The sequence below is a fragment of the Penicillium rubens genome, assembly GCF_028828025.1.
Source record: "Penicillium rubens strain IBT 27055 chromosome Unknown utg000003l_segment0_segment0, whole genome shotgun sequence".
In the NCBI taxonomy this organism is placed as follows: domain Eukaryota; kingdom Fungi; phylum Ascomycota; class Eurotiomycetes; order Eurotiales; family Aspergillaceae; genus Penicillium; species Penicillium rubens.
The window spans coordinates 6,273,166-6,287,411 of NW_026890601.1; the positions used below are offsets into that span (position 1 = coordinate 6,273,166).

At 48.4% G+C, this 14,246-nt stretch overlaps 5 protein-coding genes across 5 annotated transcripts; 2 read left to right on the forward strand and 3 right to left on the reverse strand.

Moving 5' to 3' along the window:
- Positions 1-47: 47 nt before the first annotated feature.
- Positions 48-878, reverse strand: N7525_008620 (bifunctional precorrin-2 dehydrogenase/sirohydrochlorin ferrochelatase MET8; the record flags this gene model as incomplete). The annotated part of the gene is made up of 3 exons (XM_002562678.1): positions 48-177; positions 232-713; positions 786-878. 3 exons carry the CDS (start codon positions 876-878, stop codon positions 48-50), a joined length of 705 nt encoding a protein of 234 aa, XP_002562724.1.
- A 174-nt stretch (positions 879-1,052) lies between these two features.
- N7525_008621 (ribose phosphate diphosphokinase subunit PRS1) lies at positions 1,053-2,744 on the forward strand (the record flags this gene model as incomplete). Its single annotated transcript, XM_061214435.1, has 5 exons — positions 1,053-1,311; positions 1,369-1,378; positions 1,435-1,555; positions 1,610-2,661; positions 2,714-2,744. The coding sequence occupies 5 exons, from the start codon at positions 1,053-1,055 to the stop codon at positions 2,742-2,744; spliced, it is 1,473 nt and encodes a 490-aa protein (XP_061068866.1).
- Positions 2,745-5,450: 2,706 nt separating this feature from the next.
- N7525_008622 (uncharacterized protein) lies at positions 5,451-5,729 on the reverse strand (the record flags this gene model as incomplete). The annotated part of the gene is made up of 1 exon (XM_061214436.1): positions 5,451-5,729. The coding sequence occupies one exon, from the start codon at positions 5,727-5,729 to the stop codon at positions 5,451-5,453; it is 279 nt and encodes a 92-aa protein (XP_061068867.1).
- A 1,090-nt stretch (positions 5,730-6,819) lies between these two features.
- Positions 6,820-9,755, reverse strand: pldA (uncharacterized protein; the record flags this gene model as incomplete). The annotated part of the gene is made up of 8 exons (XM_002562681.1): positions 6,820-6,834; positions 6,887-7,435; positions 7,514-7,974; positions 8,035-8,295; positions 8,342-8,963; positions 9,023-9,175; positions 9,232-9,632; positions 9,695-9,755. The coding sequence occupies 8 exons, from the start codon at positions 9,753-9,755 to the stop codon at positions 6,820-6,822; spliced, it is 2,523 nt and encodes an 840-aa protein (XP_002562727.1).
- A 1,300-nt stretch (positions 9,756-11,055) lies between these two features.
- Positions 11,056-13,838, forward strand: N7525_008624 (RFX family transcription factor; the record flags this gene model as incomplete). Its single annotated transcript, XM_061214437.1, has 4 exons — positions 11,056-11,071; positions 11,154-11,856; positions 11,911-12,228; positions 12,281-13,838. 4 exons carry the CDS (start codon positions 11,056-11,058, stop codon positions 13,836-13,838), a joined length of 2,595 nt encoding a protein of 864 aa, XP_061068868.1.
- Positions 13,839-14,246: the final 408 nt, after the last annotated feature.

Consider the following 14,246-nt stretch of genomic DNA (forward strand, 5'->3'; position numbering starts at 1 on the left):
GCATAGCTGCTGTATTGATAAGATAAAATATTTCTTGGTTTGTTTTCTTATTTATTCCGTACTTCCTCTAGAGCTGGGATCTTACCCGACTCGTAAAAGGATAATACGCTGTCCATGTCCTCTTCGGTCATCTGTACAAGCTCATCGAGGCTCCATGTTTCGCAGACACCAGACATCCTGTGGTTATTAGCGCACTTATCACTGGATAGGAACGGGTATGTTACAACTCACCATTTCATTCTCTTGGGGCCTTGGTCAGGATTCGGCGCAACCTCCCGGAGCTTCTTCCGTAGCTTTCCCACATTCTCAATCGCTGCCCCCATGTTCGTTGGCAAAGTCTCCGAGATCTTCTTGCGCACAATGCTAGCTAGCTTGGGCCCGTTCCCATTTGTGCTGACCATGACCTGCAATGGCCCATCGCGGTGAACACTCCCAAAATAGAAGTCACATTCAGGTGGGACATCAGCGATGTTGGCAATAATCCGTCTCTCCTTGCAGAGTTTCCAGACTTGTGTTGAAGCCTCCGGGTCGTCGATGGCACAGAGCACCATGTCCACATTATCGAGGTCGGATGGCTCAAAGTTTCGATCAATGTGGGTGACTTGCTTTTCTGTCACTCTGAAATTGACTTCTTCATTTAGTCCAGCGGCTGGACAAACCACAGTGACCCGGGCATCGGCATTGAGAGCGTGGAGGATGCGTCCTGCAGCGACCTAGCGGAGATATATAGATCAGCCTAAGTCTTAGAAAGCGATATATAGCTCTTATCAATGTTGATCACGTACCTCTCCACCACCTACGACTAGCACATGCTTGTCTCTAATTTGCCAAGCGATTATCAACGAACCTCCACCTTGTACTTCTGGGAACTTTGACATGGTGGGATGTGGGAATGATACAACTTTCCCTGTTTATCGGCCCCCGCGATAAAGCAATCCACTACGGTAGACGACACACACCCTCCGCGTAATATTCCCGAGCTTTTCCTTTCCAAACTTTTTTTTCTTTTCTTTTCTTCTCTTCCTTCCACGTCACTGCCTTTTTCTTAAATCATGCGGGGCGTCCAGATATTCTCGGGGAATTCCCACCCCGGCCTCGCAGATACTATCTGCGAGCGTTTAGGCACTGTGCCTGCTAAAGCTAACCTAGGAAAATTTGCCAATGGCGAGACCAGTGTCAACATCGGTACCTCAGTCCGAAACCAGGATGTTTACATCATTCAAAGTGGCAGCGAGAAGATTAACGATAGTGTTATGGAGCTCCTGATCATGATCTCGGCGTGCAAAGGTGGTTCAGCGAAGTCCATCACAGGTATGTTGTCGATGACTTCAGGTGCAAAAGTTTTACCCCACTAACTCGTTTCTGTAGCGGTCATGCCGTATGCTGCCCGTCCTGTTTGACTCGAATCACAGACAATGCTGACTCTCAAATGAGATATTTCCCATACTCGCGCCAATCTAAGAAGAAGAGTCATCGTGGTGCCATTACGGCCCGCATGCTCGCCAATCTCCTCACGATCGCCGGCGTGGACCATGTGATCACTATGGACCTGCACGTATGTTTCTATGCGATGTTGAGTTTTGTAATATGGATATTGATGGGCTCCTAGGCATCCCAGATGCAAGGATTCTTCGGAAAGCCGGTCGACAACCTCTTTGCCGAACCGTTCATTGCCCGGTGGATCCGGATGAATGTTCCCGGATGGAAAGACGCCGTGGTGGTTAGCAAGAACGCTGGCGGAACCAAACGAGTGACGTCGCTGGCTGATACTTTGAAACTCAACTTCGGTATCGTGACGACTGATCGTCGGCGCCCGAAGGTCCCTGTGGCCACTATGACTGATAGCACAGTCTTCTTTGATGCTGTGGATGAAGATCCCATCCCGACCGAGGATGCACAGCCTTTTGAGCTTCGTATGCAAGGTTATAACAGAACTACCGCAACACCACCCATTCCGGAAGAGCAGGAGCCAATCACTCCCCCTCCTGCACGGTATCTCCTGCGCCCGGAAACCCCGCCTGCGGCTCGCCGCCCATCGGAGCTGGAAGCAGCCTACGAGTACACGGACGTGCGTGTGCGGGATGTGATCACCGGTCGCCTAGTCCAAGGTCAATTGGTGGATGATGATTATCGTGCCAACGAAGATTCACAGTCTGGCGGTACCACACCGGGAGCTGGCAGCAGCAGCCATGACAACACCGAGACTATTCCCGATGCTATGGTTAACTCCATAGTCTCCAACGCCTCATCGCAGCCAGATCATGCGCTCGGAGGCTCATTTGACGCAGTTGAGTCCGACGACGAAGCCAGTGTCTGTGCGGGCCAGGTCGACGAGAGGACCATCACGCTGGTGGGTGAGGTGCGCGACCGATCTGTCTTCCTTGTCGATGATATGATTGACAAGAGCGGATCGTGGATCGCCGCTGCTGAGACCGTCGTCAAGCGTGGTGGGGCCAGCAAGGTTTACTGTATTGCCACCCATGGATTGTTCGGCGAGAACTCCTTGGATCAGATGGAAGCTTGTCCCTCCATCGACCACATTGTCGTGACCAACACTTTCCCGATCTCACCGTCGATGTTGCGGAGATCTAAAAAGTTGATTGTCATTGACGTATCGAGTCTATTGGCAGAGAGCATGCGGAGGCACCATTATGGCGAAAGGTTTGTTTTCACCGACCCTGGTGTCGTGTGACCATCCACTAACAACGGGCAGCGTGTCGGCTCTCTTCCACCTTAACGACTGATGAAGGCATATGGCTATGACGAGGAAAAATAACGAAACCAAGCAAAGAGAAGACCTAGATACTTCCTCTAGGGTGTTGTTTCTTGCGTACTGATGTGCAGGTTCCCCTGGACCGCTGATGACATGATACCTAATTTTCCTATCAAAATGAAGGACCCGTTCTGGACCTTTCCCCCTTGCCCCGTCCTTCCTGTCCCTACCGTCCCCAGCCTCGTAAAGTGATCATATCACGACCCCCTCAAACCAGCGATGCAGTCCACTCTGGGTTCTGCAGGAGCATCTCGTTTTCCACAAGGTGTTCTTAACGGAGCGTTGGCAGATTAAATCGGATCTTGTTTTCTTACTTCATGCTATGTTCTCTTCGGAGTTCTATAACATGGAGAAGTCATCCCTTTCTCGGTTCTTCGGAATGATTGACCTCGCGGTCGTGGAAGTGGTGCAAGAGGTGATCTCGAACATAATGTAATTCGATAGCAAACAATCTACATTCACTACATTCTGAATTTGCAACTTTTTTTTCTTTTTTGGACATTTGACCTCCCATCCCTGTCCGATCACACAGGCAGACTTCCCGGTAGAGTGTAGACATGCCGAGGATTTCCTTTCCAACGATTGTTCCCGATTTTCTTGTCATGTTGACTTCATTTCCTGTCACACCGACGCGGTTAGCCGTGAATGATTCTGGAAGCCGGTTTGTGATTCGATGGTCTGGTGGTCACCGAGCCCAGAGGGTGTCCACTACGGCAGAGGTATGGGACATACACGCTTCCAATGTGGGAGTGTCGGTGTGCACGTTTCCATTGATCGACGAGAGAGTCCGACAGAGCAAAGTTCCCACATTTCAAGTGCTCTAGGCCCCTTGGCATGATCAGTTGGTTACAGGGTGTGTCCAAGTATAGTATCTTCTCGTCTTTTGAGCCGATCTCGAACGGCTATGGCTGGCCCACTTTGCAATCTTCAGTGTGACAGGTGGACCTAAGATCAAGCATTCTTTTACAAACCCATCGGAGGGGCGGTCTTTCTCCGGTGAATCCTTGTCCGTGTTATAGTTGAGTAGGTTGAGTATATACCCCTTTTAAGTTGACAGTTGCAGCGAGGACTCGACCCTAGAAACCTACCGTTGTGTCACCCCAATTGGCTTCCTCTCGGCCCTTTTGGTACTCTGTACTCATTTCATACTTCTTTGTACTCTTGTACAATAAGAAAAAGAACTGGAACTGCCTCATCCAGTCGCTGGAGAAGATCTTGGCTAGACTATGGTAGAATCTCCCAAACATGTGGATTCACGGATGTGACAGAGATCATAATGCTCAAGAGACGAGGACAATTCCATTTTCTTTTCTTTTTCTTTTTCTATTTTCTTTTTCCCAGGGCTTTGCGGCTATTCAATAAGCAATTGGGCCATGCAAGCGCCGGTACTGCAATGCCGGTATATGTCAAACGAATTTGTCACTTGATGTGAGCAGCTGAGAGGTAAATAGTTGACTTGGCTGGAATGATTTTGAAACTGAAACTGAAATAGTGCAAATGACAAGAGGAGTTATGTGGATCTCCCTTCGGTCTACGCGTCTCCGCGAAGTTGATGTATCAAAAGTCGATAATCGGAATTTCAGGGGGATTCCTTTTAAGAGGAGTAAAGCGAGTAAAAGTGGTTATAACAAAATACATATAATAGGATATAACAGGATATAATAGGTATATCATGCTCCATTCCGTGAACTATAGAAATGATGTTAATATACCCTAATGTATACTTATACTAGAATATGCACTGGATCGGAACCGGATTGCTGGGATGCAAAGGTCCGATCGAAGGAGAGAAAAAAGTAGAAAAAGCAAAATAGAAAAATAGAAAAGATAGAGAGAAAAAAAAAGTACTATACTTTACTAGACTCCACAATTGGCATAGAAAGCTCCGATCTCAGTTTAATCCAGCTCGTCGGGACGGGGCATGTCTCGGCTGGCTATATTCATCTCCACTTTTTAGTTATAGTCGGGTTTATATGGTTTATAGGGATTCTTATAGGGTTTATACGATGATACCAGTCATTTCTATCATATTTTAGAGATTACTGGGTTTTCCAGACTTCCAATTAGGTTCGTTCCCCTTTATTCTTTAATTTTTGATCCCAAGAACCCAACACTAAAAAAAATAATAGTCTAATTATTCATTCGGATCCCTTCCGGAACCCCCCCCCCCCAGCTTTCTCGGTATTAGCCTTTGCATAGAGAATCTCCTGGTCCTCCCAATCATGACCCCCCGATCTCTGCCATCTCGATGATCAAAGCCTCCATTGTCCCTCTTTGTTGGGATCTACCTAGCTTCGCATAAGTTCCTATTCCAGATACGGTTTTGGGGCATCTACATATATCAATTTGGATTTTCCCTACCGAGTATATACTACGTAAACATACCTCTCTCTCAGCTGTCTTCACCTAGTCTTTTTCGTTTTTCTTTTTTTCCTTTTTTTTTTCTGGAGGAACTCAATTGATCGGTTACATGCGTCGGCTCTGTGCCTATTTTCTTGAATTGCGGACTGACCACTGGTCCCATCTGAGATCTACTCACCGTCGTCTCTAGAAAGAAGTATATAACGATTGATTTGTCCTCTGGAGTCTCATCTTCTTCATCTTGTTCGGCTTCCCAATTGACTTCTACTCCGAACTCTCTTAAACCCCTTCCTTCCGATCTATCCCATTGATTTCCTCAATCCAAGTACTTGGGACCTTTCTCCGCTTTTTCAGTGATCGACGCCTTCCCAGTCCCTTGGGTCTTTTTAGTGAGTTCGCCAGGGAGCTTTGAACAAATGAACCCGAACCCTAACCTAACTATAGCCGCTTCAGATATATCAACATGGCCAACCAATGTTCCGGTCACGTCTTTGCCATTGTCCAGGCTACCAATGGCAACATTCTGACCTGGCGCTGCTCCGACTGCAACTCTGGACCCTTTGTGGCTATCTGGCGCTGCAAGATCTGTGGTCATTGTCGCTGCAATACTTGCCACACCAATAAGGGATAAATGAATTACGGTAAGATTGTTGTGTACTATTATTTTCTATTCTATATTTTTTTGTGCACTTTCTTGTATACTTTCTCTCCATGCAAAGGGCTAACTTCCTCATACAGACATTTGCATTTGCTTTCTTAGCATTTCCAGCACTGATCTACTGCTCTGCATGAACCCTGTGCAAGGGTACTTCCCCCTTGGAGCTGGATTACCCGCTCACTTCGTGGCCTTCGTTTGGCGTGTGTTTGTGCATTTGATGTGTTCCAAAAGTCCCCAAAAGTTTCTGATGCACTTGCATCTCGCATCTGGAGGAGTTATAGACCGTTTCCCCCCCCCCTCTTTCCCATTCTTCTTATTCTTTGTTTTATTATGGATATGTATTCTACATTCTGGATCTGGATTTCCCTTAGGGAAAATGTGACATTATTCTATGGATTTCATATTTCATATTCCATGCTACAACTATATACTCCATGGGCACTCTAACACCTTGACCGTGTTAAGCCACCTACTGTACTATGTAGGAGCTGAACCTTATCTGCATGTAGTCCTATTTCCACACTATATGCAGGGTTCTCTCGGTCTCGGTCCCAGCTCCCAGCTCCTTGGACAAAAAGCAATACAATAACTTGAAAGTACTAAAGTACCAAACTAAAAGTATCAAATTACCAAAGTACCTGATATTTGCCAAGAAATAGGCTAGCCCATTCCGTTTCTGGGGAATCTTTTTCCGACTATTCCAGTTGAATAATGCGATGTATCTCTTTTCGCGGAAGTGCGGTTCAGTGAACCCGAAAGCAAAGATACCGAAAATCCCAATAAATATCACAAAACATCTTAAAATAAGAATAAATAAAAATAAATAGAGTCAAAATAGACAGAGCGTTCCCAGGAGGCTGGGACAACTTCTCCACTACGGGCCTTTGGGGAGATTGGGCAAAGGTACTCTTTACTCTTTTAGGGCTTCGACCACATTATTGGGATTATTGGGATTATTGGAATTAATTGCATTTATTTCTGGAAAATAAAACATTGAATGCAAAATAGAAATTTACCTTCACTCCAACTAGGTGTAGATACTCTATCCAATAATTAGCAACGTAAATAATAAGAAAAAGATCAATCAATCTCACCTCGGTAATCTGATTCACTGCCAACCCAGGCTCCGCCATTTCAGCGTCCCGCAGGAAATCCAAGGGCAACCAAACAAGGTGACCCTTGATAAGATCCAGCTTCTCTCGCACATCCTTGGCCGGCATATACGGATCGAACAGATGTCCTTCCTTACGCGTGCCCCGCGGCCGGAAATTGTCATAGTCCTCAAAGGTTTTGATATGATCGTCAGGGTCCGCCCGGAACAACATCCGATACGTCTCGGTGTTCCCGGTCGCTTGCGATGTCCAGGTGTTCCAGACCCCATCGCTGAGCGGATCCATCACGAATTCGTTCTCTGGCCCTTCATCGATCTTGTTGAGAGACACATCCGGCGGCTGCGCGTTCGGGTCACCCGAGGCGTCGTAGTCTTGCGCCCGTAGTAGACCCAGGTGTTCGCGCCATAGCTGTCGCCGGAGCGTTGCGGCCAATCGGGATGCCCGGTACGGCTGTCCGTTCATCTTGCTGTCGATTAGGTCTTGATCTTCCATTACGATGGCCAGTTCGCTGTCGTGTGACCCAAGCTGGGACTGTGGGAAACGTTGGATATTAGCTGATGATACAGACCAGAAAATAGGAATGAATGAATGCGTCTGGGGGTGACTTACCCGATCATTGATGTTGGCACTGCCGCAAATGATTGTGCGATCGTCGACGATACACACTTTGCCGTGCACGTACAGCTCCTCCTGGACGAAGTTGGCCTTTTCGGCCTCTGCGTCGCCCTCCCAGCTCTCCTCGGACACCTTACCCCCGTTCAACATGGTGCAATGCGCTACGGAATCCTTGCTGTTGAAACCATCACCGGCCTTTCTCTGATCGACCTTCTCTTGGAATTTCTGGAGCTTGCGCAGAGTTTCTTCCTTCGCGCTTTGGTCGGCGGCGTAGTCCTTCTCGTTATCATCGCCATCTTTTCCTACCGCTGGGTGCACACTTTCACTCATGATGGTCTCGGCGATACCGCGCTGAATATCCTGGTATGTGACATCGGCTTGCTTCTCGAGGTCCTCGAGAACGGGCGTCTTGTTGATTCGATCATAAGCCCGTAGGGCGAACACGAACACGTGTTCTGAATGAGCTCGTTAGACATGCAACTGAAACCAAAGCAGGACCAAGGAAAAAAGCTTACCCCTTGGGTCAATACCCTCTTTCTCGATCTGTCCAAAGATCGAGTGCTCGCCGCGACAGATCGACTTGTACTGGTAGTCCATGATCGCCCGAGTACCCAATGCAGCATTGTCGCGCAGATCGCCAGCGAATCCAGGAATCGCGGGGATGACAATAATCACCCGGAACTTGCGGCCTTCCTTGCCTGCGCGCACGCAAGCGTCGACGATCGCTCGGCCGATCGTGTTGAAAATTGGACGCTGTTGGTCGCCAGTGGCAGTAACTATGAAGGTTAGCGAAGTACACTGGCGAGAAAGAGAGGGACATACTGAAGAACTGGTTCTCGATATACACATAGTGTTGGGCATTGCGGATGGTCTCGCAGTACGCGTTCTGGATACTATGCTCGTTCAGAATGCCGCTGCTCCAGTCGTCACTGCTGCGTACGATCTGAGCACGCACAGTGCCCACATTACCACGAGGCTTTGACGATAGGGGTGTCAGCGGGTGTTGGACATAGTCTCCGCAAGGGTACTTGGGTCGCTGCACGGCGATGATATCTTCTTCTTCGCCTGTGCGGCCCTCCATTAGCAGCCAATCAACATCGTGGCTGCGCTTGTATTTGTCGCGCTTGATGAAGTTCCAGCGCAGAACAAAGTGTTCGGCGATGTCATACACACAGTCGCCCTGCAAGCCCATAGCGACGTCGTGCCAGGGCATGCGGCCGAAGTCGATTTTGCTGACTTCATTGCTCTGCCAGTCCTCTACGCTCTGGAAGTCCATGATCCGGTTGTTGTTGAAGTCTTGTCCCGGGAAAATGTCATCCCGCAAACCCCTTGGGTGGACATCGGCCAGTGGGTGCTGGTTTGCATCCCATCGTCCGAAACAAAGGTCAATACCTCCGATGAAGCCCACATTGTAATCAATGACGATGAATTTCTCGTGGTGAGCCTTGATTATTGTTAATTATGTGTCCCGACCAAATCCATGCATAGATCTCATGCACGTACCCAGTAGAGAGTCATATCAGCTGCGTTCTCGAAGATATTGTGGTCGGGGTGGCGCATAACTCGGATATTGCCGTAGCCGGGAGTTCCCTCGGGGCAGAGATTCCGCAAGGCATGCTTAGTGTGCGCGGAATTACAAGTCAGGGCTTGGTTGACCTACATGTGGGTTAGTGTAGTCCTTTTTATTCCGGATACAAAAGGAGAATGCCAACCTCCTTGTAGACAATGATATAAATCTTGACACCCGCTTCCGCGCGCCGCTTCAAGACCTGATCCAATCGCCATTGCTGGTTCTCGACAGGAGGACGGCGCAAGAAGAGTTCTGGAGAGAGCCACCAGTCGGCGATGTAGATTGTCTCGGTGGCTTTCTCCAAAGCCTCGGAGACTGCCCACATGTAGTCCTTACCATCGACATACCACTTGACGCGATTACCGTCGTGGACGGGTGCAAAAGACTTGAAGCGGTGTGAGTCTGCGATCTCGGAGCGCTTGCGGTCTGTCTCCTGTTCGTGCTCCTCGTCGTGACGGTGGTTCGGGTTTATGATATTAAAGAACTTGCCAACTTTGGCCTTTAGATGTGTAGCTTCGGCTTTGACATCGTGGATATGGGCGTCTTAAGACAATCAGGTCGGTTTTTTTTCTTTTTGATGAAATTGGGGATGTCAATCTACTGACCTTTGAATGACTCCTCCAGATGATCAATTCCTTGTTCAAACTTCTCCCTGAATTTGTGCATGATTGGGGGCGGGGTCTTTGGTGGGCAGAGTTGGAGAGAATGGGTGGGAAGGGGAGGGGGAGGGGGGAGATCTGGAGATAATATTAATTTCCTAAATTAGTGACATCACAGCCCTACTGGATTGGAAGTCCATATGATTCGTCTCTTTCGCCAAGGAAGAGATTCGAATGCCGATCGGAATCCTCCGATGTACCTGGCTACCTATGTGTGTACTATTATTGTATGATTTTGTTCCGATTTGGATTGTGCCGCGTGGAGCTTTGTAGGCTTTCCGTGGTTCAGATCATCGAACCACTCGCTTTTTTTCTTGGCAAAGCGTAAAAAGCGCATTAATTATGTAAAGGGATTAAGAAAATAGTAGAATCCGTGGATATCAAATAGCAGAGATCTGTGGAGATCGTGTAGAATATTTATCGTGGAGATATATAGTACCCTAGCAGCATTCACAACAAAGAAAGTGATGAACTCTAGCATTTCTAAAGACATATCATACACGGAAAAGTTGTTTTGTAGGTGCTTTTCACTACATTCTCCTATTCTACTACGTGGATAAAAGTATATAAAAAGACAATCCAATATCACCCAAGTCAACTACATTGTATTCACATCTACTTCATATATACCAGTGTTGATCGTGTGGGAACTAATAAGGTAATTGAAACCTGAAAGTTGCCATAGTTGATCTGCGCCCACTTCGAGATCATTTAATCGAGATATGAATGGTATAAGAACAAGCATTATATGGATGAATGTATTTGTTTTGGTCTTCCGGGCTCTATACAAATGTAGTTCGTAAGTCATTGTTGATGTAGGTCACGTGAGAAGCATCACCTTGGAGCTCAATTCAAATACAGGCACATTTAACACTTAGCACTATAGTTTATGTATAACATTGAATATATATCTGTGATAGGATACTTTTTTAAATAACCCCTAAGCTACTAAAGCGTGAATCATTCCTCAGCTCATTGTTAAGGCCCTTCCAAGGTTTTGTTTGGCAGGAATGCTGACCGCCACCACGTGACTAGATGGGAAAAACAACGTTGTCAGAGGAACGGGCCCTTTTCTGTTTATCCTCCCTCGACTCACACAACGCGGCTAGCCTTTCAGAGCCCAAGGCTCACGACAAGTCGTTTTTGGTTAATGTTCTTGCATCGTTTTGGATACCACATTTTTTTGGTCGGGTGTGCCTGCCTAATTTTGGATTTGAATGGTCTTGTAAACGTTGCGAAACGAGACACACTGGCCATCGCCCTGGTTACCGGCTCCTCCACTTACTAACTCAACGAAGCAGAGCAAGATGCCACCAGAACTAGGTAAGTGCAATGCAGGACTTTTTTTTTAAAAAAACGCCTCTTCTGCAGGTTATTTGGTTCCCGGTGCTAACGTGCTTGTAAGCCCGAGCTCACTCGCAGGGTAGTGTTGTGTCCCAGACAACACAGATTGCCCCTCAAAGCCGGCCAGGTACCGCAGACCCGGTGCGAGCACGCTCTGAGGCCCTCTCAAGGGCTAGCCGTCGTCCTCGGTCTAGAGGATCAACAGCAAGCATCCACTCGAGTACCACTCAGCAAACCCAAGACCAGCACCTCGACGGGTTCCCACAGTTTATGCCATCGCAGGTCGGAACGGGGCAGCACATGTTCAACAACCCAGAGGACATGCTGATGCGGTTTGGCCATCAGCTTTCGCACCACAACGGTGCACCGCTGGATCAATCGATGCAAGACACCCACGCTGGGATGTCTAGAACCGAAGACTTTCCAAACCACCCCATGCAGGGCCACCCACTTTCCCACCACCCTATACAGCCCGAAATTGCAAGTGGCTTGTCTGGTGTATCCGTTCCACAATATCAGCCAATGTATGATAGTGGTGTCGAGAACCACCTTCCGGACCATATCGTTGAGGATCAAGAAGTTTCGGAGCCAGGGACTAAAAAGAAAAGAGGGGCTAGCTCGACGGTGGCTAATGACAACGAGTTGCGAAAGCTGCTTCGCCAGTACGAGGGGTGGAGTCTCAAGCAGATGGCGGCTGAAGTTATGAAGAATGAGGGTGGTGGGGGCAAGGCTGAGAAAGTGAAGCAGGTCTTCGCGATGATCTGGTAAGGCACATTGCCACAAATGCCCTGCAACAATTTGTCTAACCGTCTGCATAGGTTGAGAGAAAATTGCCGGAAGAGCAGTGGCTCAGTACGTCGTGACCGGGTCTATTGCTGCTATGCTGAGAATTGTGGAACGGAGCGTGTCTCAGTACTGAACCCTGCATCATTCGGAAAGTTGGTCCGGATCATCTTCCCAAACGTACAGACTCGGCGTCTTGGAGTCCGAGGCGAGTCCAAGTACCATTACGTTGACTTGTCCGTCATTGAGGAAAAGCAACAAAAGCTTGCGCCTCTCAACCCACAAATTGCTCATCATTCAACTGGCCCTGCTTCAATGCCCTCGAGGGCTGCCAGTGCGATGCGCTCAAGAAGGTGAGATATAGCTGACTTCAATCTTCATTTGCTCTCACTAACAAATGACTAGTGCTAGCGTACAGCAACCGACGGCTGACACTGCCGTGTTCCCATCTCCCACAACATCCTTCCCCCCTCGATTCCCGAACAATGCCTCGCCTGCCGACTGCAATTGCCAAAGCCACACCCCATCTGGCCCAGAGGCAACGATCACTCGCGAAAATGTAGCCCAGCAGGCTGGGAAAATGATACACCAAATGCTTCAGTTCCCGACGGATGAGAACCCTCTCGTTGATAACGATACCCTACAACTTCCCGATATCCGTGCCTACTTACCTTCAAACACCGACTTGAAAGTTGCAGCAGCTCTTGCTGCGCTATATCGCTCCCATTGCATTTCGGTCATCGACAGCTTCCGATATTGCAAAGAAAGAAATCTTATGAAATATTTTTCTGCTTTCCATGGAACACTGACTGTTCCTGTTCAAAAGTTGTTGACACATCCCAACCTTGCTCCGTGGATCAAGGAATGCGATTGGATGATGTACCAGAAGATGATTGCGTTTGTGGCGCCCCTAACAACTCAGGTGGTCCCCAAGCCAGTCCTAGACGCCTTCAACTCTATCTCACAGAGGCTCTGCGGTCACATCGCCGAGACCTTCAAGACTCAACCGACCCATGTCTCCATAGCACGTTTGATTCCCGCGCATATCTTTTGCAACCTCCTCAAGCATATGCTTGATGTGAACCAGGCTGCCAATGCCGCTGCCGCCTGGCTTTGCCACCCGGATAACCGAAACCAAATGTGGACCGACTTTAAGACTATGGTCAACCCTAGAGATATGATGACCAAGGCGAATATTCCCACGTGTGCAGAGCTAGCGACGGAGCAAATTCTCAAGCATGACATTCGTGCGCTCTTGACCCCATTGAGTGATGCCGACCCCTCCGCAAGCTTGCTTTTCTTCACGCAACCTGATACTCCGGATTCTGTTGAGGCGCACAAGTTCCCGGTGGAAAGTGCTCCCGGAGACGAGTATAACTTCCCGGACAAATGGGTTCAGTTTATCCTCAACATTCCCGCTGCCTTTGCCAACCACCGCACGCAGTGTGTCATTGAAAAGGTTGATGCCTTGTGGGATAGCGTGTTGCACCGGCTTACCCTGGCTGGAGCACCAAGCTTTAGTGCGTGGTGGATGACCAAGGTTTTCTTCCACGAGATGATGGTCTGGCAAGCAGAGAAGGGTGGGTTCATGCGCAATACTCCTGGATCATTGCAAAGTGCGACGTTCGGTCCCGAATCACTCGGCCACTTTCAGATGAAGCAAGCGTCCGTTCCCGAAACATCCCCTTTTGAGGCATCAAACGATTCCCAAGCCAAATCCAACCCGAGTCCTCCTGTGGCTCACAATGGCCACCAGAGCCACCCTCCCAGTCAGCATCCAGAATTCAAACATCCTCCCACCGAGAAGCGGCTCTCTCTTCAAGATCCGGGCTTCCAAGGGCACAACAATGACGACAGCGCAATTGACCTTGAAGATGATACTATGTTGCTGGCAGTTGGTAAATATGGTGATATGATGGTCTCCGATCCCGCAGATGCCGAAGGTGATGTCGTCGTCATCTAGTCTGATTTTTGATTTCTGTTCATGAGTTGGAGTTGGATATCCCTTGTTTCTGCAGGACTCTCTGTTGGTTATGGACGGCGTTCCCACGATTTTCCTTTGTTCTTTTTTCTTTTTCATCTCCTTTGTTTGCATGAAGCGATGAGACATGAGCAATGAGGCTCTCGAGTCTACCTTGCAACCCGGCACGCCGGGTGCTTTCTTTGGTCAAACCTACAGCATTTAATCGGCGTGGCGGACATCAGTACTGACTTGGTTTTTGCTTGTCCTTTCCCTGTTTGTTTACTTTCGGGCCTCACATCGGGTCCCTCTGTACATATTACTTGTGGACGTACTTGGTCATTGGCGCAATACTAATGTGCATGAATAACTGTCACTCACATTCCCATGACTTTTAACTCGACCGTATCC